We start from the raw sequence: 27327 nt of genomic DNA on the forward strand, positions 1-27327 counted from the left end.
CATTAGGAAACAGGATGGTTTCTTCCCACGTGGTGTCAGGATCTGTAAAGGAGCAAGTGGTACCAGCATGATTGATATTTTGGCTGCAGGCTTGCTAGCCATCAGACACAGCATGCCAGACCAGGCACTGCCTGAGGCTGAGTGCTGCAGTGAGCCCAGGAGCTGTTTGCTGGTTCCCTAGCACACAGCCTGCCTGCAGCATCTCTTCTTGAGAAGGGTGACCAAGAGAGGCCATCACAGGGTGGTGCAGGAGGTTTCTGGCTGTGGGATTCAGGTGATTGCGACCACAGTTGGTAAAGGAACCAAGTCGGAGAAGGAGGCACTTTGTCTGTGGGTACATACAGGACGGCACACGGATGGGAGCTGTCACCTCGCTGTCACTGTGCTGGATGGGGAGGTGAGCTCAATGGCTCCAGCTGACACCATGTTCTGGGTCACCTGTATGTCCACTGTTACCCATCACCTGGAAAGGAGGAGTTCATGTGCGCCATCTTCTGTCTTGCTCAGGGTCAGCAGAGGACTTATTTCAGCTATGAAATATCTGTCTGAGAGGTTGCCCAGTCTTTTAAATGCGTACATGTGCAATCATTTCCATTAAAAGGCTTTTTTTTCCAATAACTATGTTCTTTTGAACTCACAGGAAATCTGTAATAACTTTTTGGCTGCCCTCCTTCAACCCATTTGCTTGTAAGTAAAAGTGATTTTTTTCACAAATCATAAAATGTTTTTTATTTGAAATTTTAGCAGCTGCACATAGTGATAATCATGAAAAATAGCATTTTGGTTTTTTGTAAGGGTTTGTAACCTCTTTGTTTCTTCTTTTTAAGCCTTTAAATTTTTATGACCTTACAAAGTAGTATAAGAAAAAGGGCAATTCCTGGGAGTAGGGGGATCAGAAAATGCAGTATATAGCAAACCTTAAATACACAATCTTCAATAAGGAGGCAGAAATCAATGTTGCTTTTTACTCATAATAATCCAAATATCTAGGGTGACTTAAAATTCAGTGTCCTGGATACTGGGAAGATTACGAGATATAATTATCTCACTCTTATGTAACACAAAATGAAGGTTTCAGGCAAGTACCGAGCTCTCCCTCCTGCCTACATGTTGAAATATTCCTCTTTGCATATTCCTCTCCACGTAAGCCATCAGAAACCAAGTATCATCTTAGAGAACTGACCAGGATAAGAGCATGTATTTATAGTTCTCCTCATTCAGAAGGGCAAAAAGATACTGCAGTGCGTGATGCTCATCGCTGAAGTGTATTATGGGGCTTCTTACACTAGGCCTACCGTGGAGGCTTCCTCTGCTGTGGGCCCCATGTCCCTGGACAGGCTCATCTCCCTGCCACTTCCCAATGCCCTGCTCTACGCTGGCATGCGGAGCCTGAGCAGGAGGGGAAGGAAAGCGTGATAAGCCCGTGGGGTGCAGTGGGGCCAAGGCATGGGTGTGCGGTGCTGAGGGCTGGGCTGTTTGGTCAGCAGAGGTGCCCTGCTGGGGCAGGAGTGCGGAGAGGAAAAGGCTGCTATGGGATCAGGCCAGGCTGATCCGCCGCAGGGCACATTCGCAGGGCGAATATTGGTGTCATGCTGGGATGGCTGGACGTCCTTCCTCAGAACTCTGTGTAGATGTGCTGGTTTAGGCAGCTTGTCAGCTCCCCCACTGCCAACAGCTGGGAAAACAATGGTGGACAGAGTACAGAGAGGGAAGGGGGTGTCTTCAGGAAGGCTTTGAAACCGCACTTTTGTCAAAGTCAGCTCATCCAAAAAGTACATCACCAGGGAGGGGGAAGGCTCTGGATTTTTGTTTCAAAACTGATCTCAAAGTAAATACATTTTAACTACGCTAAGTACAGAGCAGGAAGGCATGCTGAGCCCCAGAACAGCCCAGGTGTTCCATGCAGCAGGGCGTCCCTTGGCACGCAGCATGGTGTGTGGGGCACTGCCCCCACTGCGGGCTGCCTGGCACCTGCTGTGTTTGTGTTCTCCTCGGTTATGTTTTGTATGCACTTGGTGTTCATCTCATTTCATGGTGGCTCACCATGAAAGCTGTTCTGTACAAAGTAAAATACTCTGTTTAGGCTGGAGCTATCTTTATGCAGTAAGTAGCTGTATTACATGATCTAATCTTCTGTGCAACTTTCTATTCTGAATTGCTTCCACACAGGAAAAGAAAACTTTGCTAAAACTCTTTAATTAAATTTGCAAATTAATGCTGCGTAAGCCTTTGATGCTTTTCTTTTGAGAAGCAACTATGTCTTGTAAATAAGGTCAAGCCCATGATCAGCGGTGCCTTCGTGCTGTGGTGTTTGACACACCAGTGTGGAGGAAGGTGGAGCAGTCCTCCTCAGTGTCTCCAGCTGTACAGAACAAATACCCACTGGATCCTGTGAGGTGTGCAGCGTGCCCACAGCATGCAAACAGCTAGAGCAAGAAGAGACTGTGTCCATTCCCCCAGGACTTCACACAGGAGTGACTTTGTTCCCCTATGGATCTCTCCATAGTGCTTGGCACCATGATTTCCTCTCCACCATTGCTGCCTCAGTTCCTTAGGACATGGCAGCGTGTTCCCCTTCGAATGGTGCTAACAGGAGCCATGGTCTGCCTTCATTTCTACTTCTCAGCTGGTATTCACCACAACCCTTTCATGTATCATTGCTAATAATGATTGTTTTGGAAAAGGTAAACAGCAAACAGCACCTTGCAACTCATTCCTTCTCCCCACAACTGCAGAAACTTCAGGTAACCAACTGCAGAAATTTCAGGTAAGGCTACAGGATTTTGGATTTTATCTTCCTAACATCACAATGTGAAAGTGTGCCAAGACACTTTTGCAATCTGCCTTTCTTCAGCCGAGGTGTTCTGTGATCCTTTTTCTCTTCCCTGGGTTTCTGCAGACTGGGCAGATAGACACAGGACCAGCGGGACCAGCTGTGCAGCCAACAGGCTCTTCTGCCCCAGGGATCTCTCTTCTGCAGGCATGGAAATGCTGGACCAGGTCTGTGTGTTCTTACCAGAGTGAGTTCACTGCTGTTGAGAATTTCATAAGAGGCTCTTGATTCTAAAAGCTTAATCTTTAGGGAGCCCTGAAAATGTTTCCAAGGACTTCAGTGAGAATCAGTTGAGACTCTAAATCAGAAATTGTTCAGTGTTTTCCCCTGTGTTTCACGAAGTCTCAGCTAGTATTATCTAGTTGGTGTTTCCTTCTTCTTTTTTTTTTTTAATACATTTAATAATTTCTTCCTTCCATATGCCTGAAATGTAGGTAAGAGAATGGTAGGTTGTGGAGAGGCATTGTGACTCCTTTCCTCCACATTTACGCAATTGTTTTTTAATACTTTGCTTATCACCCGGTATTAGAATAATGGAAATTACGTTTCTACATCCAGCCTCACTGGCAGCAAACTCCTGCCCACTGTCAGGTCTGTCATCCAGATTTGCAGGTCACAGCCTCCCTTGGTGTTTCCATTCAAGACCACATCCTGTGGCACACTGATAGCAGGTTGCCCTGAGCTGTGCATTAGTTTCCCTCAGATTGCTTATGGATCTCCACGGTCACTGTATTTCCTGCTTGATGATCCTTTATGCCTCATAAATAGATCATTACCAAGGAAAGCAGACTAATTTATTGAGTTTAATCTTTACTGTGTTTAAAACCTCAGTAGCCTCCTGTAAGGCCCTGGTGGTGAAGATGTCTGTTAGCATGCTGATGTAGCTGCCAGCATTACACAGGGAATTCGCTGGACAACAGGAAGCTCAGTGCTGTAGTAAAAAAGGAGCAAAGAAATTCCCATTGACAGAACACATCAATACTGTGCATTAGCAATCAGAAAATGCTACTCCTGTGATGCTTTCTGTTTAGTGTTTATGCAGATGGGCATCTCTCTGGGCTGGAGGAGAGAAGGTGGCAGTGGCAGTGATACATAATGCAGATTTGTGAGGTTGCTAAACCTCTGTCTTTCCCTTAGTGAATTTACAGTGGCTTTACCTCTAATTCGTTGTGTGCTGAAGATACCTTTTCACAAGTTCTGAGGCCATGTATCTTAGTAAAAGATTCATGTATTACACTCAGACTGGGTTTGCAAATGAGGAGTGACTAGCTACAGGACCCAAAATAGTACAACACAAGTACTGACTCAATCAATTTATCTCCCTTCTCCCCCACACCTTCCTCTTTCAGACCTTGAGTAATTTTTAAACTCATTGGCCAGTTTCAGTCCGTAATTCTATAGTCAAGCTCCTCAGGAACTCATGAGGAGCCTTAGCAGTTGTGTGCATGTAGAAATTCAGCTGAGTCCAAAGGACCTGCTGGAGAGGAGGTCTCCTGCAGTCAGGAGGAGGTCTTCTCCTTTTGTGAGGCCACAGCCACCATCCCCACGGGCACGTGAAGGAGCTGCTCTTCCTGCATGGCTAAACTGCACACGCACATACCTTCACCCAGCAGGAAGGAACCTCCACGGGCTGGAGGAGGGCAGGCTCTGCTCTTTTAACTGCTGATGGAACGACAAGTTAAAGATCCTTCCTAAGATGGAGGTTCAACTATGTTGTCTAAGACAATTCAGGGTATTTTTTCATGTATGTATACGGATGAGTGCATATCTATTCATATACATTCATATATGCACATATATATGTTTATACATGTATATACATTCATGTTCTTGCATGATAAAAGCAGTTATTGTGAAAATATATTGTTCTTAGTTACATTCTCTCTATATTAAGACATTTAAAAATTCCCATTGGATTTCCTAGTGCTGCCAAAATTATAGCGTGTGTGGTACCAGTCCAACATTTTTTCATGAAAGATGTCATGCCACAGTATCAGCAGAAGTAAAGGGCATGAGTCAGCTACCTGAGTGCATACAGCTAATGCCATTTGAAATGCCTTGGGACAGCTGAAACAGCCTCACGAGGCTGGCAGAAATGACAAAGCCTACCAGGATGACCCACGCTCGTCCTGTGTGGGCCTTGCCCTGCAGCATCTCAGATTGGCAGTACTGGAGTTGCACATTTGGGCAAGTGAATCAAGCCCAAAGATACAGCAGCCCATCCTCTGCCTGACACTGGGTGTCCCGAACATTTCCTTGTTTGTGTCTGCAGGTTGTTTCGCTTAGCAACTGGCCACTGCTTGCATGGGTTCAGCATTGCCCTGTCAAGCCTCCTTCCATTCACCTGCCAATTCTAACACACCCCAGGCTACGTGACCAGACCATTTGTAATTTGGATCACAATCCTTCCTGTGCAAAGAAGCGTTCACAAAAACATTTCTAAGACTAATTCTTCTTTCTAAAACATCTCCATGGTGTTACCATAGTCCATGCATGTTTCAAAAAGTAGACATATGTGTGAAAAAGCATTGACCTAGATACTGCTACACTGATGGAATTATTTATGCAGTACAACTCATACTCAGTCCTTGCAAATTTTGTGTTAGTATTGTAACATGTCACAACAGCCAGAGGTGGCAAGGGTTTAGTCATCCATCCATCCACAGTTCTAAAGTATATTCCAGGAAGAATGTGAAGAGGCTAGGCTGAAGTGTCCTTGTGCTCCAAGCAAACCTCCACATGCATGAACTTTTTGTTGCATTATATTTGTCCCTGCCTCTAAGAAGCTAAGCAGCTTCAGTACGTGGCACGAAAATGTAACACTTGAGAATTGCTGCCTGCTTTGGGCTTGTCATGGACAATATCCATTTGCTGGCTTTAGAGGCCAAAAATTGCTTACACAGATTGAACCTGACTAAGAATAATTTGCGTGTGGATGATGCTTGTCTATTTTGATTGTTACCAAGGTTGCTTTTCTTCATCCATTCCACCAGGAATCTGTAATGCACAACAAACAAAATGAAGTTGAAGGATTTTTATTATTATTATTCTGAATGATAAGTGTTCTGTTTTTCTGTACAGTGTGAAAGCTTTCAAGAGGATACTTAACATGACCCTTGGAGAAAACATAAAACTAATGTATTTGACTATCAGCTAAGGACTGTTTATGTATTGCAGCAGCTAACTGTTGCCAGAAGCCTTCAATTCACACGTAAGTAGAGGGTAACAATCCATTAGTCATCTACTTTAGGAGCAGATACTGTTTGGATAGCATTGGCAGCATTTTTTTTATTTGTGCAAACTTGTCACAGTAACTCTCAGTGCACAGAAGAAGTATTTGAAACATTCATGTAAGCAACACTATTATCTCCTGTTTAGAACTAGCATTTGCTATCAGAATGCTGTGGTGAGCATTCTGATAGAGAATGTGATTCTCTTCCTGAGCTTGCTTTTCCCTGCTTGTTCATCTTGGCTTCATCTACAGAAACAGACACAGCACGGGCCTAATCCAGCATGGTGATGTGATGAATGTTTAATATATACCTTTTTGTGAAACTAGGACTAAATTTAAATGCCAAAGCATGACCAAAGAGTCCCAGAATGGCTGGGGCTGGCAGGGATCTCAGGGTCCAGCTGTCACAGCCCCTGCTCCAGCAGGGCTACCCAGAGCAGTGAGACAGGGACCATATCTAGATGGCTTCTGGAGATCTCCGAGAAGGACACCTCATAGCCTCTGGATGCTTGTGCCACCACTTCATCATCCACACAGCACATAAGTGCTGCCTGATGGTCAGAGAAAATCTTCCATGTTCCAGTTTGTGACCAGTGCCTCTTGTCCTGGCACTGGGTGCCACTGTCAAGAGCCTGGCTCTGCTGCTTTGCACCACTCCTTCAGTGACAAGATCCCCCACAGTCTTCTGTTCTCCACACCGAGCAGCCACAGATTCTCTCAGCCTTTCCTTATAGGAGAGATACTCCAGGTCCTTCATCACTGTTTTGGTCCTTCATTGTCTTCTCTCCAGTATGTCCATGCCTCTCTCATACTGGGAGGCCAGAACTGGACATTTCAAATGCAGTCTCAGAAGTGCCAAACAGAGAGGAAGGATCACCTCCCTCGTCCTGCTGGCGATACTTGGCCTAACACAGCCAAGAAAAGGGTTGGCCTTCTTAGCAGAAAGGGCACATTGCTGGCTCCTGTTCAACTCAGCATCTGCCAGTGCTCTTTCTTTCCTGCAGAGCAGCTAACAGCTGAGTGCTGGCAGCGTGTCCTGGTGCTTGGGACTGATCTTCATTAGGTGCAGGACTTTGTTCTTTTCCTTACAGAACAGCATGCGGTCTTTATAGGCTTATTTCTACCGTGTATTGGGGTCTTCTCTTCTTGTGTGAAGGCCAGGACATGTTCAAACACACTAATCTTGTGTCTAGTCTTTCCAGTAGAACTTTATTCCCCCATCTGAGATTACAGCAATGTAGTGCCCATTCTAGCAGTCAAGAGGATCAACACCCTTCTCCACAAGTGTAAACCACGTGCATAATGCTAGCAAAGTATGACACAGTCCCCATGGCATGGTAGAAGATATTTCAGGTTATATTCTGTGCCTCTATGTTCTGCCTGTTAATGAATTTCTTCCAAACAAATACTGAGGTATATAAGAGTCTGGAACATTTAGAGACATGTGGCAGCTGTAACTGACTCAAGCATGCCCCAGCAGAGATTTTTACAAGAGTTAGTGCTATGCAGCAAGTTATTTTTCTTTTGAGTTTATTTATTTTTTGCCAGTAGAGATGCATGGACCTAGAGAAAAAAGTGCAGAAGGAAAGCCCAATTGCCCTGTAGTAACACAGGGCTTGGCTCTAGGGAGGTGAGACAGCATTGGTAGATGTCCCTCTTCCTGCTGAAGCATCTCCTTTGGTATCACCTAGTGTGCTGCCTACTTAAACATTTCCTTTCCTGATAAGCCATGCTACAGCTTATTTACTGGCAATAAAAGTTAGAATTAAACCACCATTCACATCCAAGAGCCCCTGAAGGCATAACGAGCACTTTGCTCCTGCAGCATCTGGGCAGCCAGTGCCTGAGGCACCCAAGGCAAAGCTCTGTCTGCTGTGGTAGGAGGATCAGAGCAGATCTGAATCAGGCAGTAGCAAAGAAGCGAGGAGTGCAGGTACTGCTCAAAGGGTCCTGCATGTCTGCTGTGCAGCAGCTCTGCACTGATGGAGAGAAGTTAATGTTACATGAGGAAAAATGCCCTGTAGATAAGATGAAGGCATACTTCATTAGATTTCTCATTGGCATAATTGGTGGTATGATCTCTGTCCTCTGTGCTCTTGAGAGCTTTGCTAATATTTATCCTGTTCTATACATGAATGAAGAAAAGCCTGTCTCTGCTGTCACGCCTCAAAAGAATATATCATTTCTGTATCCATGAAATGAAGTCACTGCTTGGGATTTGTTGAGCTGCCAGGACATAAAGCAGCACTTTTCCAGGCAATAGCTAGTAATAACACCTAGCTTCTCTCCAGCTCTCAACCATGAATTGTGGCTGGTGCTGTGTAAATCAGGAACTAGATGGCTCCTAGCACTGAGAGGAAATAACTGCAAACTGCGAAAGTCTGAGCCCGCACTCAGAAACATTGTTCTTGGACAAGCTGTTTCAGGAAGTCCTATGTGACAAAGCTTCCAAGGAAAGATCAGCATTCACAAGGGGATGAGCAGCTTCCCTTTTCTGTGGCTTTTCAAGGCTAAGGACAAACACTAAGAAGCGCAGCCAGAAGGATTTTCCCATGGTGACCAAAGAGGACAGCTCCATCCTTTCCAATGCTAATACAAAGCCCTGTTATCTAGACTTGGAAAATTTCTTTTCATCGTGCCTCTGCCTCTACTGTCATACATTCAGTGGAACACCTCTAGCCTTTGTTGATATACACAGGTTTAACTTTCTGGTGCAATGGTTGAGATGTTTTTCTGTTTACTAGCACAAAGCAATTGCTGCCTGCTACCTCCTTCAAGGATGCATGCACTGCTTCCCTTCTGGCTGTGTGTTCGATGCCAGCCGTGCTCCAGATTGTGCTGGTGTGTGCTTAGGCTAGGACAAAAGACAGAAGTAAAGCCTGTCCATGGAAGCTAACCCACCTTGCCTGCTGCCAGGTGCATCTTCTACAGCAGAGAGGATGAAAAGCAGCACCAGTTACCAGCAGCTCTGGGAGATCTCTGCTCTCAGGTGGTTTTTTTTCATTGTGGACAAATGCTTTAGCAAAAGAGAAGGTGATTCAAAGTTGTCTTCTGGATTGCAATATTTGATTCATATGAGATTATGATAATTTTCCTTGAAGTAATCCTCACATTTGAGATATGTGGATCTGTTAATTAATTTGACACAATACTAATATTTCTAAAGTTGCTGACTGCCTTTTGCATTTTATTAAGACCTAAAGTTCATTACAAAAGGTGAAATGTCTACACTATACTGGTGATGAATTATGCATTATGAAATAAATGCACCCTGCTTTATATGCAAAATCACAATAGTGATTAAGAATACAAAGAAAACCAATGATAAACACTGAGTGAACACAGAAGGGGGCTGGAGGCTGCCTAGGTATGGTCCATGATAGGTGAGACTGCCTCGGTTTAAACAGTCCACAATGTTCATGGAGAAAAATTTCTGTAATGATTGAAAGATGAAAATAAACATTCACAATGCAATGTAACCTCTGCTAGAAAAATGTGCTGATATTTGTTTTTCATTTTTTATGGTCCTTCCTTTAGCACAAATTTAGTTCTCAGAATGTCAGACACTCCACTATCAGCTCAACTTGTTTAGCCTGCTCAGGAGATCCACAGATGGGTTATTTCAACAAAAGTCTATCTGAAGTGACTCATTATAGATGTCATTATAGAGAAAAATTGCTCTTTGTGCTTCTCCTGGTGTCAGAGCAGAATCCTATCACCTCAGCTAGCAAAGTGCAAGTGGGGCACCAAGGACTCCACGACAGTACTGGAGCATGGTGGAGCACTCACAGAAGACACAGGAATGCTAACTTTATTCCAGCATTTGGAAGATGCAGCATCTTCAACCTCAGCTGAAGTTAAGATCTGAAACCAGCTGATGCAATGCCATCTCAAGGGTTTCAAGATGAGTTTTTAATGCATTCTGCAAATAGAATCATGTTGTTTTCTTTCAGAAACAATGAAAAGATCCATCCACTCTTGCTAATAAAACCACAGGATATCTCACTATACAGTCACAGGCTGCAAATTAAATACATTTTTCACAAAACAAATTGTATCATGTCAAGTTGCTAGACTGAACAATAGTTATTGTTGGGAAATAGGTTCAGATAAGTTGTACAAACTGCACTTCCACCCTTAGATTCTTTGCAGATTGAAGTTGCAGACTGTGGCCAGGGGATACACATGGTAATGTGCTATCAAGGCCATGTGAGATCCTGTTAAGATCACTTCTGCGAGTGTGAAAGATGCAGAGCTGTCTGCAGCAAGCCCGGCCCATGAATACTCCCTGCTCTCTTCTCTCCTGATCTGTACCTGCCAGGAACTAGTCACTGTGCTCACCGGCGCTACCACAGTGCTTCAGACAGGGTGTCTGCAGTGAGGCAGTACAGAGTGGGTTACAAATGTCACCTTTAGTCTGTTTCATAGCAGCAGAGCCTCTAAGAGGGACTGTGCCCAGCAAAAGCCTGTCAGAGCACATATTAGGCCCACAAAGGATGAAGGACTTGTATCTTTGTGCATACCTCAGCAGAGAAGGTTATGGAGGTCTGCAAGTTGCACAATGAAAGCGTTTGTGCAGTTTGGCTAAGAGCAGTATGTCCAGCAGCAGCATGGTGCTTGCTGGTGGCATTGCCTCTGGTTCCCAGTGGAAGACGAACCCTCTGTCTGGCAGCAGCTCTGGGCTGTGCAGGTTTTTCCTCTGCATTCACGTCTGTGAAAATAAGTGATTAGCATGGAGGCACAAGCCTTTTCGTATGTCATGAATTAAGCATGATAGCACTAAGGTTTCCCATGACGTTAGGCCAGCGCAGTAAGAATAACAGAAAGAAGAGAAAAGAGCATTGCATAAAACTCAGCTAGCTATCTTGATCTGATACATGAACACATCAGTCAGAGGCATAGATTGCAGAAGCTGTCTGGCCACACAACTGCTGAGTTTTGAAACCTGCGGGCACGTCTGGAGAAAGGGAAGAGGCAGCGGGCAGCGGAGCTGCTGGAGTCTGCAGGCAGCTGCCAACACCCAGGCCCTCAGGAAGGCCATACAGAGCAAGTGCTCAATTAGCAAATGCAGTGTTTTCTTCTGCAGAAATTTACTGAAGCTTCTGTAGAACTGTTTGGTCATCACACATTGTCCTTTTCTTGTCACTTGGTCATCACACATAATCTTTTAGTTCCACGAGGACTTATCTTCTAATCAGTAAAAAAATAAATACAGTTCCATAAGCAATAGTTATTTTCTACAACACATACACAGAGGTTATACATGCTGTTCAAAGGCTTCTTTAAATTAAGGACAAAAGAAGGTCAAACATGAAGAACCCTGTAGCTGTGATTTGAATATTTCCTGCTCTCCGGTCTAGCTGAGAAATAATCACTGAGGTGATGTCATAGAAACTTTTGCAAACTTTCTTCAGAACAAGTCTTATTACTAATCCTAAAATATGCCTTCAGAGCTCAGTCTGAAAGAAAGCCCCACATTTGAGGCTAAAGGCAATGCAGCTAATCATATTTAAATACCATTAATATAAGGAACAGATACAGGAAGGTCACAATGGAACTGCAGGACAAGTCTCCCCACCTTGCACATTTTTCAAGCAAAGAGCACCGAGTCTTCCAATATTTTTAAAATTTAAATTTGGCAGTAAGGTTTTGCTGGCAACTTACGCAGACAGTCATTTTTATTTAATTAAATGCAATTGTGTCTCCACCAGAAATCTACTTTGGAAAAGGCACAGTTTCACATTTGGCTTAAAATGCTCTAAGCCACATTACTGTCACCTTTCCATCCCAGTCCCTGTCCATCTCTTCTTGTGTATCAGTGCTAGCAAATGAGTGACCAGAAGGCAAGCACTATTTCTAGTTGTGGCACTGGTTTAATTGTTGGCCGGACAGGCAAACTAGGCCAGCTTACCGCATGGCCATGAGACTGATACTGTCTAAACAAAGCAAGTAGTAAAAGTGTGTGCTCAGAGAAGGGGAGAGGAAATGAGCTAACATGAGGACAAAATAATTCTATTCAAAGTTAGTGCACTATTAAATGAAATTGTAGTGAATGAAATATTACATTGCTAAATGACTTGCCAACCTGTGTGGCCTCAGGCTCCAGCTCCACAAGCAGGCTTGTCAGTCTGTGCTACTGACCAGAACTGAATGTCTGTGCTACCACCAGAACTGGTCCTGCTCTCCTCTGTATGATTATTTCCCTCGCAGTGGACAAATGTTTGTGTGGCTGCAGAGTTGGGGGACGTGAATTGTATGTCACTAAAACCAAACCGTGTGGAAGTTTTCTGCATAACATTACAGCAACAGTTTATCCTGAAATCTGTTTTAGGTGGCAGTTTGCAGAAAAAGATCCGGAGGTAGTCGTCAACCATAAACTGAGGATGAGTCAACACAACCGTGCTTCTATGAAGTAGGCAGATGTTTGATGAAGCTCTGTTGGCTCAAGTGCATCCTGCAAGAACAGTGATATCAAATTCTGCTCTTTTTAGAGCCGCAGAGGCTCTGTATGAATGCCTTGTCCAGCCACTGGCACCATGTGCAGAAAACATGGACTTTCTGGAGTGGGATCAGAAAAGAGCAGCAACACCAGTAAGATGTCTGCAAATAGGGAGGGTTGGCCAGGAGGGAGGAAGGCTGAGGAAAGATGTGGTGACAGCATCCTGAACAGTGAAAGGCAGCTGCAAAAAAGGACTCACCAGGTCTCAGTTTCCTGTCAGGTTAGTGCCACAGTGCTTCATGCCTCAGGAAACAAGATTCGCATTGTACTTTAGGTGAATGTTGCACAAGCTTACCTTGTACTAGCTTACCTAGTAAGGTTAGCTACTGACTTGAACAGGCTGTGTGCAGTATCTGGGAAGAATTCCAAAGTCTTGGAGACTTCTGGAGCTGGCGAGGTATACACCACTGGGGGAGGATGCTGGCTACACTGGATCTGTAGGAAAGGGAGGGAGTAAGCTTTCTGAGTACTTCCAAGATTTATGAGCTTATGGTATCGCAGATAGTGTGTGTCTGTGGGTTTTTATATGCGTGTGAATGAATTATATAGTTCTACATCATATACTACCTTCCCTATTTGCAATTATTATAACAAGATATGTAATTTCAATAGTTTGAAAAGTAGGAAAACCCTTTCTCAAATGGTAGAATAAAAGTGAGTTTTTCTGTCACCGTAAGAGAACAAAAATAAATAAATAAATAAATAAATAAATAAATAAATAAATAAAATCAGAAGATGGCCATAATTTTGTGTCTCATCTCAATATGTAAGTAGAGAGATAACCGCAACAGAGCAATAGGCAATGACACAGCACCATTGCCTTCCACCACCAGCTGAACTGGCCTAGCTTTCCTATGCAATGTTATAAACATGCTATATTGGAGGATTTTGTTTACCAGGCCTTTGGAACTTTTAAGCTCTTCTTCTGCCAAGGTGGAAAAAAAAAAAAAAGGCTCTCAAGATGGAAGAAAAATATTGTCAAGATTGTGCATATTTGTGTACATGTGCCAAAATGCTATCATATACCAACTGGGTAAGGCAGGATGCAGCTGCAACTCTTCTGTCCATATGCAACATGTTTTGCTGCATTATGACACTACATCCCCATCGACTTCATTTAAAAAAAAACATTTTTATTTTCAGTATATGATTGTCTTTTCCACAGAATCTGTTTTTAGCCAAAACACTCAGTGTAATTGACTACAATGGAAAATGTGTTTGGGGAAAAAAAACCTCTTGTTTATAATGCAAATACATTCATATTTCTGCTGTTTTCCTAGGCAGATAAGCACTGCGCATAGCTATATTTTTGTTTGACTAATGAAGAAAATTAGCTCAGAAAAGGGTACTGTAGAGGTAGCAGAATAAACAGGCATTTTGAGACTTTGTTATCTTTCCTGAATATTTTATTTATGAAGTGTTTTGCTCTATCTGCAAAGAATGATGGCAGTAAATACTACTAAAAAGCCCAAATGAAGTCACCATGCTGGTAGTTCGTAATTTTGTCTTGTCCTTTCACACCTAATTCCTGTATCTAACAGTGATTGTCTCGTCTGTTTCTCAGTTATTCTAGTACTACTAATTTTAACAGCTATTCTAATGCACATGCTAATAGATTTATATAATTTATAAGCACATCTCAGTGAAGCTGATGGTGTACTGTTCACAGCTCAATTCAAGTTAAAGCAGTAATTCAGGGAAGCATGCAAAATAAAAATGGTGCAAAGAGAAATTAAACAGTGCTTTTAATATAAAATATATACATTTAACCTACATTTCTTATTCATTTTATGTAATAACTCCATTTTAGTCATATCTGATGATTCCAGTTTTAAGCAATTAATCTCTCTTAAGTGTTATGGAAGAAGAGAATTTTGATGAAAAAAGAGTGGCTTAGAACAATAAAACCACCGTCTTTATATAAAACCATCTGCATATATTGTGACATACCAAATGTGAGTCAATCACTTACCACAGTTATAAAACATATTCTCACAGCCATAGATGAAGAGGCAATTGCAACACGACAAAATTAGTCCAACCGTGATGGTTGCCTGAAGCTCTTGCAAAGCACATAGGTAGGATTAATCACATAGGATTCATTTCATTTCTACCTGCAGAGCAAGGACCAAAGATCAGTAGGAAAACAGCCAGCACATTTAGCTTTTAAAAATTCTTTATCTTCCGATAGTTTAAATACTGTTACTGCTACCATTAGGTAGGCTGGAGTAGGGGCAATGAGATCTTAAATTCCGCAGCCTAATCCTATTAAATCTTGGAGGATTCCCCAGGTGGGTATTTTGCCCTCTGTGTGAGCATCATTCCAGAGGAAGATGGCTGTAAACAGGAAGCATTGAGCATGACTCAATAGAAGTATGGAGCACACTGAGCTTTTTTCTTATTTTCTCTTTGCTTCTCCTAAAGCTGTATGTGTTACTGAACTTAAAAAAAAAAAAAAAAAAAAAAGGACAGGCTACATCCATTCATTTACACAGGTACTGACCAGATACCAAATAATGACTCAGATATAAATGACTCTTGTGGAAACTTTACTACTTACAGCAGGATTTGTTCCCAGGCGCTGTCCTTTCCTGAGTATGAACCAGCGACCCAGGGACAGAAAGCTCTGTATTCCTGTTACTAATTCCATGATCCATTCAGTTACTTCACTTAGAAGCATTAAAATCTTTTCTGAAAAAATAGATCAGAATAATTTTAGTCTGGGACTGTTGGAGGAACTAAGAGGAGTAACTTGGAGCTATTCTCCCTTCTGCACAGACCCCACACTCTGCAGAAAAACTAGCTACCTTTTTCTGAGTACACACTGTACAATCTGAGAAACACTCACCAAAAGCTTTATCAACACAATTTCAATACATCCTCTGCCTGACAGGAAAGCATCCTATAATCTAGACCTCGCATTTTTCTTTCTCTCAGTTACACTGCTTGCCAGCTTGTGATATGGATGAGTAACACAGAAACATAAAGGTATATCTTCCAGAAGAAACATTTTCAGTTTTATGGGATGAACAAGCTTAATCATACATAATAATTACATCAGTAAGTGATAACAATAGCATCCTGGAATGCTCCTTATATGCAACAGTGATAACATTTAAGAGAGAAATATGTAAATGAACGGTTGATAAAGCATATTATTGTATCTGTTAAAAAAGTGAGATATAATATAAACTTTTCTCTCAAAAACCTAGGCTGTTGTTTCTTTGGAATACAACTTTCTCAGAAGCCAGAACAGTACAGATGGCACAGAGAAGTACAAGAGACATATTTTCCTTCCACAATCCAGAAGAATAAGACAAGCTGCCATCTGAAGCTCTTCCAGGGATTTTTCACTGATAGACCTCAAAGTGCTTTACGGAGAACATTCAATGAATTTATTCCTCTTACGCTGAAACTAAGGCACAAGGAAGTCTTTTGAGGCCAGCAAGCTTCACGTGGGAGAACAAGGGTGTCCTGAGCAGTTTGTGCTAAAACTGGATGTGATTTTTAGTGGTGTTTTTCATGAAAAATTCTGTTGGAGAGGTAGTTAACAGTTGGAGGAAAGAATAGCATTTGACAAATGTTTGACCTCAGACACTCTGGAAGAACTTTCAAACATGTAAATAGCATTTGACTTTTGAAAAACAAAACAAACAAAACCAAAAATACCTGAATTTTCCAGGCTGCTGAAGTGGTTGAATAATCCATTTTGCTTAAACTATTTACTCCTCAGAGTTTTGGAGTATAACCTTATAGAAATTTTTGCACCGAACATAACTGACAATAGATACTTTCTTCTAAAATGTTAAAATAAAAAAGATTATATTCCTCTTACACTGTACGTTTCAAAACTTCACTTTCCCTGTATTGCAGGCTCATGAGACTGAAGGATATTCCAGATTTTGGTTCTCCTTGTGAAGAAGACTCTAAGGCATTGTCTAGTAGGCCTTTCTGTTAGATGACTAGAACAATTACAGTATAGCTCTACCCCATCTATTTATCTACACGTAGGTCAGAAATTTAGACATGGTTCTCCAAAGCGATTATACAGCACAGCAAAGAACGAAAACAGTATAAATCAGTTACAGAAGTATTATTTTCAGGTTGTACATTCCCTTGGCAAAACAACATCAACAATAGCCTCCCCCCTTTCCCCTTCCCCCCATCTCCTCCTCCCACCCTCCCCGCCGGCAAAAAAAAACCAACAACAAAAAACACAAAAAACCCCACAGAAACAAACTGCAGTCCAAGAAGAAATAAGTTTCCTTCATATTCTCCAATACTACAAATTTGACTTGATTCAAGAAAACATAATGTCAAATTGGAATAAATATACCTTCCATCTCTCCTTGCTACCATGAGTATTGGATCACTTTTAAAATTAGAGGAAAGAAAACGTTCTGTTAGTAGTCAGAATAAGAATACAATTGATCCCCAAAGGCAAACAATGTTAATAGTGATACAAGTTTTATTCCTTTTTTAAATGATAGAAAAAATTGTCATTTTCTTTTTTCATTATACATTCAAAATGAAACTATTCAAAATGAAGCTACTCATCAAGTAAGCGCTGGGTTCATTCCTGCATCAAAAATGACCAGGTGTGGTTTTGCATAGATTCAGGCCTTTATTCACTTTTGTATGCAACAGCAGTGGCTTTGTGACAGGTACAATAAATGTTTTGTTTCTAGTTTACTTAAATAAATACATATTTGTTAACATGAAATTCAATTAATATACTTCTTCTTTGGAAAGAAACCTACTGTAAAAGATGAAGCTACACTACTTTGATGTGCTGTTGAATATAACTGTAGCTGGATACTGTTTTCATTTTTCAGATTTTAATTACGCATCTCCAAACTATTTTTCTCTCTCTTTTTTTTTTTTTTTTCTGCCAGAAAAGTATATCCCACAGCTCCCAAGCACATACAAAAGTTATGAGGTAAATCAGAACACCACACATCTAAACCAAGAGGACTCTGGGTTAGCATCAGTGAGTCCAAAACTACAGACACTGTCGTCCACTTTGTACCTGATCAGAAACCCCTCAAACAGTAGCTGATACTAAGCTTAATTTATTAACTGTTGTTAAGCAAGGCTGTTGTTTGGTATCTCTTTGCTTGCAAGTAGATGATATGTGGGGTGGTAACTTTGGCTCAAATCACTGTGTCTGCCTACAGCCTTTTAAGATTTTTTCTGCTGTTACACACATTTTCTGCATGCATTTGTAACAGTCTCAGCTGCATCTCAATGGCTTCATTAAAATGGTTTTCAATATACTGCATCTGTATCAAACGTACACGCAATCTTCTCATAAAAATGCATTGTCTCAGAATTTCACGTGGTCTCCAGGTGATGTGGGTGCCCCTGCAATTTGTTTTCTCCTTAGAGATCAGCGGATTACATTTCCCGTAAAACTGCTTTTTCTAGTATCTAAGGCATGCCTACCAAAATCAGGTGCTGTACTTTTGAAAGCTGCTCAGCTACTGTTAACTGTTTTTTTCAAGGTGACTATGAGGAACGTTACCTCCAGTTTACCAAACCCATTTCTATTGAATTATGCACCCTTATGGTAGATTACTTGCAGGATTTCTGCCAGATAGATGGAATTCTCTGTATCAGTACTGTGCCTTGTAAATATCACAAATTCTTCCCAGAGTTACTTATTCCAGATGGCACCCGCTGTGCTCTCTGCATCTTTCTTCCAGTTAATGGGCCTTTCTTTCCCCAAAACACAAGAACTCTTTTGTATTTTTCCTATTTTTATGCCAAAACAGAGAAGAGAGGATAAAGCAAAAAATGATTTGCATTTATACTCAGTTCACACTGAATAAGGAAAGATGGAAATTTATTCTTAATATGTCTTTTTAATTTTAAAGTAGTGTTCCCAATTACCAGTGGCTTTTTGAAACTTGGAGTAATCACAGCCTGGTGTCAGTTGAATCCTCTACTTGCAGGAGCTCTGCTGTCAGACTCAGTCCTGACTCACATTTGGAGAACATTATGAAATCTCCATTATGACATGCCAAGTCTTTGGAACATCTAAAAAACGTATTTAAGCCATCTCCCAAGAATGCTGAGACAGTTTCATATTTTGGCCATCTGTGAGCAACAGGACAACGCTCTTCTTATAGATACTGCACTGATCACAAGGTCTGTGAAATTCTCATTACACAGCCCACAGAACAGAGAAAAGGGGAGGGACCACTACTAACTTTACAAATCAGGGCTCAGCTCTTCCAAAAGTAAGTACTTCACAATGTAAATTTTAACAATGTGAAGAAAGTTTTGTAATAGTATTTTTGCTACACTTTGCATCATAAATCTCAATTCTGTCTGTTGTTTTTGTACTACGTAAGGCACTTCAGCAATTTTTAATTAACAGTGTGGAAAACACCCAAGTATGGGTTAAAACTGAAAGAGTGGATATTTAGCTAAAATGTTAAGCGGAAATTCTTTATTCAGAGGGTGGTGAGGCCCTGGTACAGCTGCCCAGAGATGCTGTGAATATCCCAACCCTGCAGGTGCCCAAGGCCAGGTTGGACGGGGCCCTGGGCAACCTCATCTGATGGGGGACAACCAGCCCACAGCAGGGAGGTGGAAATGAATGGGGCTCTAAGGTGGAAATGAAGGGGCTTTAAGGTCCCTCCAACACAAACCATTCAATGATCTTTACAGGTCCCTTCCAACTTGGGATATTCTATGATTCTGTGATTCCATCATAAAATGGAAAGACGTATTATAGCCTATAGCAGAGATCAATTTCTAGCTGCAAAACCCGACTTTCCTAGTTTCTCACGTAACTTGGACAAGGTACAACTCCTGGATGGATATGAGGAATGGCTTCTTCTCCAAAAGAGTGGTGAGGCACTGGAACAAGCTGCCCAGGCAAAGACTGCCCAGTGCAGTCATCCTCTCTGGAGGTATTCAGGAAATGTGGAGAAGTGGTAATTTCAAACATGGTTGAACGAGCAACATTAGTGGTATATAGATAGTTGGACTAGGTGATTGTAGAGGTCTTTTCCAACCTTAATCATTCCATGATTCATTTTATGATTCATTCTATGATTTTGTGTTTGCGTATCCCTAAACCTCTGGTCAACAAGCTGAATTCTGGCTCTTCAATTTAAATTCCAATGTGTGAATCATAGAATCATAGAATGGCTTGGGTTGGAAGGGACCTCAAGGACCATTGACTTCCAACCTCTCTGTCTCTGGCAGAAGTGCCAATCACTACATCAAGTACTAGATTAGATTGCCCAAAGCCCTATCCAACCTGGCCTTAAACACCTTCAGGAATGGGACATCCACAACCTCTTTGGGCAACCTGTTCCAGCATCTCACCACCCTCTCGGTAACAAAACCTCCCTGACATCCAACATAAATCTCCCTTCCTTTAGTTTAAAATCATTCTCCCTTATCCTATCACTATCTATCTGCGTAAAAGGTTGTTTTCCCTCATGTTTATAAACTCCCTTTAAATATTAGAAGGTTGCAATGAGGTCTCCCGACAGTCTTCTCTTTTCCAAGCTGAACAAGCCCAGTTCCTTTGGGCTATCTTCACAAGAGAGGTGCTCTAGCCCTTGGATGTCTTCATAGCCCTCCTCTGGACCCTCTCCAAAATCTCCACATCTTTCCTGTGTTGGGGCCCCAGACCTGGAAGGCGGTACACCAGAGGGGGGCCTCACGAGAGCAGATTAGAGGGGGACAATCACTTCCCTGTCGCTGCTGGCCACCCCTCTACTGATGGAACCCATTGGCCTTTCAGGCTGCAAGCTCACACTGCTGGCTCATGTTAAATTTTTCATCAGCCAGGACTCCTGAGTCCTTCTCAGCAGAGGTACTCTCAAGAAGTTCATCTTCCAATCTGTATACATATATGGGATTACTTCGACCCAAGTGCATAACCTTGCTTTGTTGAACTTCATTAGGTTAACAAGGGCCCATCTTCTGAGTTTATTAAGGTCCCTCTGGATAGCATCCCTTCCTTCCACTGTATCAACTGCACTGCTCAGCTTGGCGTCATCAGCAAACTTGCTATGGGTACACTCAATCCCTTGATAATGATGTTAAAAAGTACTGGACTCAAGATGGATCCTTGGAGGACACTGCTTGTTACTGGACATAGTGCCATTGATCACAACCCTCTGGCTGGAACTTTCCAACCAATTAATTATCCACCCAATAGTCTAGCCTTCAAATCCATATATCTCCAGTTTAGAAATAAGGATGTGGTAGGGGCCACATCAAAGGCCTTACTACCACTCCACCATAGAAGGCCACCAGATTGGTCAAGCACAACATTCCTTTGGTGAAGCCATGAATCTTTGCTGTTTTTGAAACAAAGAAACAGGCTTGAAGAGCAAAATGATGTCTTTCTTTCCTCTAACATCTTAACAGTGACTTGGACTACTAGCATTTCCACATTGTTGATGCTACTTTCTTTGTCAGCATTAACATTGATCTCCTCCTGTCACTTCACCACTTTATTTTCTGTATTGGACTGACACTACTTGATTCTTTTCTTCCATTCTGCTGCCCATCAGCCCCCTCAGTCCGCTCCCCAGTGTACTGGTCTATTTTCCTCTCTCTGTCTAGCACAACTCCAGGGTCTCTGCTGTTGAACTCTATTTCTTCAGTGACCACCTGTTTTCCCAGTGTACCCACTAGTCACAACTACCATGCTCTGTCACTCCTAACAACACTATCTTCTCTGTGACTCTCTCCACCAGCACTTCCCACTAGTTTCTTCCCCTGCTTTTCCCTGTTATGCTCCTCATACTGTCTTCTCCAATTCCCCAGCCATTTTCATCCCTGGCTTAATGCTGGCTTCTGGCTTCCTCTGCGCTTCCTCTGCAGTGCACTCATTATAATCAGCCTGCCAAACAGACAGAATTCCTCCACTACCCACTTTCTTCTGCCTCCTGCCTAAGTGTGGCTATATATTTTTTCAATTTAATTGAGTCCCTTGATTCCAGCTTTTCTCTCTTTCTCCTTCTCCCCCCCGCACCCCTTTTCTTTTCTTTTTTTTTTTTTTTCTGTAATTGTAAGGCAGCTTCTGCAATTTTCTTTCTTTGATAGTCCTATCACTTTTTTCCATGCTGTTTCAGACCACAGAGCTCCCCAGTGACTTCTCCAGACACACCATATTACTTCTTTCAAAAGTTCCTTTAAAATCCCCTTTCACTATCACTCTCCCAGAATCTCACCAACAAATAAATTTGTCATGCCTATCAGGATAGGCACTACATAAACCTTCTCCATAGCACTGAGCACAAAGAGGCTCAGGATTAGACTACTACGTTAATGTCCTCAACTGCATTAACAGCAAAGTGATTTGCAGATACCTGCCTTCTGCCATGATCTGCCACTGAAAGGAAGAATCACTTTGTTACCCTTCAATACAGCAGCAGATATCCTTTTCCCAGAGCTTTCAATCCACGTGAATCTGTGTGTGCAGAGATACAGAACTGCTAGATAGCACTTACTTGTGTTCTAACTAGATGTTTCTGCTGCACACAGAACATCAGTGCTTTTTTTCCTAAAAATGATTGCAAATGTTCTTTCTTGGAAGGATGAACATGAGGCATCAGAGGCACTACTCATGCTTTGCATAGAGCTTCTGTGTAATTACTATTATGCTTAAACTGCTGACTGGTGACTGGTGAAAAATAGTGTTTTGAAGCTGAAAATGTGTTCTCTTAAACTGTGTTATTATACTCTTTGTATTCCTACTTCATAGGATTGCTAATTTGTAGATGAATGTTTTAAACACCTTTTAAATGAACAAATCCTGTTATGTGCCTTACAGAGCAAACCATGATGTCAGTAAAACGTGTGAGTATAATTATGAAGATACTGGGTCAGTTCTGCCTTTCAGAGTGTACTGAGGACATACAAGTGCATTCTTAGTGAAATGTAATTTCTTCCCCTTAAGATGCTATAGTCGTTGTTCAACACCTTTACAAAATTATTTTATATTTGATATGTTACCTTGACACATGAAGGTAAATAATGATTTACTACCACAACCTAGTGACAAATAAAGAGAAAGCATTGTAAATGTATAAAAACATACAGCAAGACTAGACAAAACCAGACACAAAAATGACAGCAGAACAACACTTTTCCACTGCTTTAAGCAATTTTTATTACCATTATATTACCATTATTTTTACCAGAGGTTTTCGGAATAGAGGCTTACTGTTTACATACATTATGAAACAGATTTTCCTGACACCTGTCAATCAGAAGTGTGACAACTCACTGACCTGCCCTCACAAGCTTTTGGTCCCAGAACAACATCAGCACTCGCACCATCATATACACTGGTATGTATTTTGCTATTTATGTTAGTGTTAAACAACTTGCAACGAATTTCCTCCCAAGGAAAATTTCAAGACAATACAGGCTAGAATAACTTAACAGTCTCAGCTGGTGTAACTTTCCAGTCAGCCACCAGTTTTACGGAAAGTTCCTTAGGGTGCATAACACTGCCATACTCAGGGATATGGTTTTACAAATTATCCTCTGGAATGAAAATACACATAAGAAGAGTTATTTAAGGAAGAAGTAATGAAAATAAGGTAAAACAGCATGCTTGTCTGTATCTCCTTTTCTTCTGAATGCCATGATTCCAATTACATCAACAAATTCCTTACATCCATGTCTACATAAACAGCTTGATCATATTCCTGCATACATACAATTCAGCATTGCTTTTTGTAAGAAAATGGTTCTTTATTGCTGGCAATGTTGTTTTAAAGGAACATATTTACTCGCATGCCTTTAGAGGTACTGAATATTATACATGGGTATATGGTAAATATTTTAAATGTAAAACCCGGGTTATGTTTTATAAGAACAACCAAGTGATGAAGAGCTTATCCCTGAGATAACTATGCATAATCTGCACAATAAAGTAGAGAAGTTCACAGCAAACTGATGGTTGCAAAATCAACGTTTACTTCAGTGAACAGGAACATTACATGCCTCATAATTCCTGTGGATTGCTATGCAATGACATACCGGCATTCTCAGTGTAAGAAAAATGCCTGCTTGTCTAGAAGAAAACGCAGCGAAAATGATGTCAGTTGAAATAGCTGACATCATTTTTTAATGTATGTTGAAGCTGCTATGGTAGAACAGACATAACTATTTCTGATTTATGCAAACAGCACGTTAACATACAAATGACTCAAATTGAGGCAAAACTTGAAACCTTATTTTGGCAAATACAGGTTTGTACTGCAGCTTTTGGTCACAACGTAGATGTGTTTCTTTTGGAAAAAACCTATTTATTCATGCAGCCTCAAGTATTTGAAAACTGCACCCTACATCTTTCCCTTAATTCTTCTGCCTTGACATTTGCTTCTATCAAGAAATGCAGCATCTCATGATGTTTCACACACTGAGTTGACAGCACAGGGCTGAGTGATGCTGAACCAAAGATGCAGAAGTAAGATCCAAGTAAGAACCTGGTCATCAATATGCCTGACTATGGATTATGTCATACATGCAAGTTATCCACACAATGTTTCTTCAATTCCTGTGCAAAAGCTGGACTTCCCTGGGCACCATGTATTGAGCTCACAATCCGAACTCTAATCTGAAGATAGCCAGTTTCAGCAGAACTTCTGTATGCTCGCTTCTCCTTACATAAAGTTGTGTGTCTGAGAGTGCACTCCGCATGGAGCTGCGTGTTTATCAGCCACGCACAGAATCATCATTGCTTCGAGAGATCACACGGGGTATTTCACAACCCGTATGTAAGGCACATCGTTTACTGCAACTTCCAGGCGTTGTTCAGATAGACAGCAACAGGTCTGGTGTTCTTTTGTTAAGATCTCTCCAAAGCAAAAGAGGCAGAAATACGTTTTAACTGAAAGAGATTTAAAGGTGTAGGAGCTACAAAATCTTAAATAACACCGTCCATTGAAGAGCCGGGGTCCTTAAGCGAGCAGCAATTTCCACGCCGCCTATGTTTTATGTGAAAAAACTGCTGGCAGCAGCGCCTTTTCCACACCTTATCCTTTACGAGGGGGTCTGCCCGTCCCCGTCCTCCTGCCCGGCTGTGGCACAGAGCCGAGCCCCGCACAGCTCCCTGCGGAGCGCAGCCCCCGAGCCGCGGCAGCACTTATCGGGCGGGCTCAGCGTCCCCTCTTGGCAGCGGGGGGCTGCCGAAAACCGGGTTAAAAGTGGCGGGTTCCTGCGCTTTCATTCGCCGCGCAGCTCGCGGAACCGAGTTACCGACCCCGCGCGCCGCGACCCGGCGCTTTCGAAGGTTTTTCTCAGAGAGAAGTAGGAAGGCTGGGCGCGACAGCGAGCGAACCGCCCCGTCCCGTCCCGTCCCGTCCCGTCCCGTCCCGAGCGCTCGCTGCCGCCCCCCGCTGCCCGCCGCCCCCGCGCCGATCCCTGCGGACGGGAGGGGGGCGGCCCCGCGAGGCGCGGAGGGAGGGACCGTGCGCTGCGGCGGCGACTTTGCTCTTTAAATCGCTGGGCTGTAAAGCGGCTTTGCGGCTGATCTCCGCCACGTGACGCCGCTCGGGGGGCAGCAGCAGCCGCCGCCCGCCCGCCCGCTCGCTCGCTCCGGCCGGGCCCCAACTTCGGGGAGGCGGCGAGCACGAAGGCGGGCGGAGCGCGGGGCTGGAGCCGGGGTCGCCCGGCGCAGCCGGTGCCGGCGCGCTGGGCGCCCGCGGAGGGTGTCCGATGTCGGGCAGGCTGTGAGCGGCGAGGCGCTGCGGGGCACCATGCAGAAGAGCGTGCGGTACAATGAGGGGCACGCCCTGTACCTGGCGCTGCTGGCCCGCAGGGAGGGTACCAAGCGCGGCTACCTGAGCAAGAGGACGGCCGAGGCCAACCGCTGGCACGAGAAGTGGTTCGCCCTCTACCAGAACGTCCTCTTCTACTTCGAGAGTGAGCAGAGCGCCCGGCCCGCCGGGATCTACATGCTGGAGGGCTGCAGCTGCGAGCGGGCGCCGGCTCCCAAGGGCGCGGCCGCCGGCAGCGCGAAAGACGCGGCGCTGGACAAGCAGGTACCAGCGGCGGGATAGGGGCGGGCGGGGTGTTGCGTAACCCGCGAGGGAAGGGCGTGCGGAGCGGCTCGCCTCCTCCCGCCTCACCTGCCGCCTTATCTCCGTCGCGTTCTCTCGTTGAAATCCGCGGGAGCCGCACCTGGCGCGCCCCGCAGAGCCCAACAGGTGTCGGACGGGCTGCCGAGCTGCGGCGGCCCCGGGGCCGCAGCGGGCGTTTCCCCCGGCCGTCCTCCGCCGTGTCCCGCCCGCCCTGCAGCCGTGCCGGACGCGCGCAGCCCGCCCTGTCCTGAGCGCTCTCCTTCCGGAACGAGAGCTGTGCGCTTCTGCGGCGACAGGCAGCGCGCGCTGTGCGCCGAGGTGGTTTGGCCGCGCTGTGTCCGCCGGTCACACCATGCTGCCAGGTGCGCTTCCATAAGCACTTATCGCCCAAATCGTGAGGATCCCCCGGGTCAGTCTGAACTGCCTGCTGCCCTGTCTGCTTTACGTACTCTCGGTTATTGGTAGCGTTGTGAAAATGTGGCTTGACTGAGGACTGTGTGAAAATAACGCCTTCCCGCGTCTGTTCGTGTGGAGCCCCAAGTTGTGCTTCGGCGACGATGGGTGCCGGAACTGTCTGTAGTTAAGTTTAGCAGTGCAGAGACAGACTAATTTCTTGACAGCATGCTGCATTTTGCTTTCTGTCAAACATCGGTTATGTTTATATTTCTGTAAGTGCTAACTAAAAAACGCGATAGACTAATGGGTTGCTGCTACAAGATAGGAGAGCACCGTCTGGTTTTCTTCTTGATCTTCGTCTGAATTTGTGAGGCAGACCATCAGAAAACACCCTTCTCCCATTCATCTTTCACATGGGTTTCATAGAATAAAGCTCCTGAGTGTTGCAGTTCTTCCAGATGTTAATTCTTTAAAACATACCCTTGTCTGTGTGTTGGTGTAGACTCCAGTGTTGGCTAAGGTGTGCTCCCACAGTGGCCAAAACTAATCAAGAACAAGAAGAATGAAGAAGTATTTGAAAATTTTTTGCTTCTTTTTACTTAAAACCCATGCTTATCTTCTTCCAGGCATAAAGGAATAAGATGTGAGCCTTCTGTTTGGTAACAGAGGAAGACAAATTTATTTTAATCAGATGCTAATGAAAACTCTGTGTTACACATTTTAACTGCTGGCAGTGTAAGAATACTGCCTCAACTTAATTTTGTTTTTATTTAACCTCACAAATGTAATAATGGAAAAAAAAAAAACAAAAAACCCCAAAGTTGGACCTCATCTTTTCACAAATCAGATCAATTTTTGCTAAGGGACAAAAGAAAAAAAGCCCTCGGAGTTTTTGTTGCTGGGATAGTTTAGACACCAGAGTGATTTGTGCAGAGGAATTACACAGAGTAAGAACAGTTAATTACACAAGAGTTTCATCAACATCCTTTGAATTAACATTTGGAGCTACAATGCATTTTCTTTAAGTTATGTAGCCAAAGATTGGAAAATGCATGCAGAAAGATATATTTTCCTTAGTTTTTCCATTATTTTTAGTTTGACATGCTTTAGTCTTTAATATCATTTGGCAATTCATGTATCAGATCAAAACTGCTGAGGGGTGTTTGGAGTTGAGTGGGGAGAGTGCTGGCACTGTGCTTTGGTATCCAGGAGCCTGTATTTTAGGCAGCAGATGCATTTAGGCTTGGATATCTGGCTCCCAGCAGCTTAATTATTTCACATTGAGCCATGCTGGTGC

The 27327-nt window shown here is 43.2% G+C and overlaps 1 protein-coding gene and 1 long non-coding RNA gene across 4 annotated transcripts in view; one reads left to right on the forward strand and one right to left on the reverse strand.

The window, feature by feature from the left end:
• Positions 1-65: 65 nt before the first annotated feature.
• On the reverse strand, positions 66-25817 carry LOC146542239 (uncharacterized). The gene is made up of 4 exons (XR_014880670.1): positions 25683-25817; positions 15125-15255; positions 14537-14678; positions 66-12999 (listed from the first exon to the last, which is right to left on the reverse strand). It is a non-coding gene; the product is annotated as an uncharacterized LOC146542239 (long non-coding RNA).
• RASGRF2 (Ras protein specific guanine nucleotide releasing factor 2) overlaps positions 24975-27327 on the forward strand; it is a 123676-nt gene continuing 121323 nt past the window's right edge. For 2 of the 3 annotated variants that reach the window (XM_010726097.4, XM_010726098.4), the window contains exon 1: positions 24979-25595. In XM_010726097.4, coding sequence (XP_010724399.1) covers positions 25311-25595 — 285 coding nt within the window. In that variant the 5' untranslated portion in view covers positions 24979-25310. Of the gene's footprint in view, positions 25596-27327 lie in introns of all 3 variants that reach the window. The other variant, XM_085214322.1, reaches the window with a different exon arrangement.

This window comes from Meleagris gallopavo, chromosome Z (assembly GCF_905368555.1).
Source record: "Meleagris gallopavo chromosome Z, MGAL_WU_HG_1.1, whole genome shotgun sequence".
Taxonomy (NCBI): Eukaryota; Metazoa; Chordata; class Aves; order Galliformes; family Phasianidae; genus Meleagris; species Meleagris gallopavo.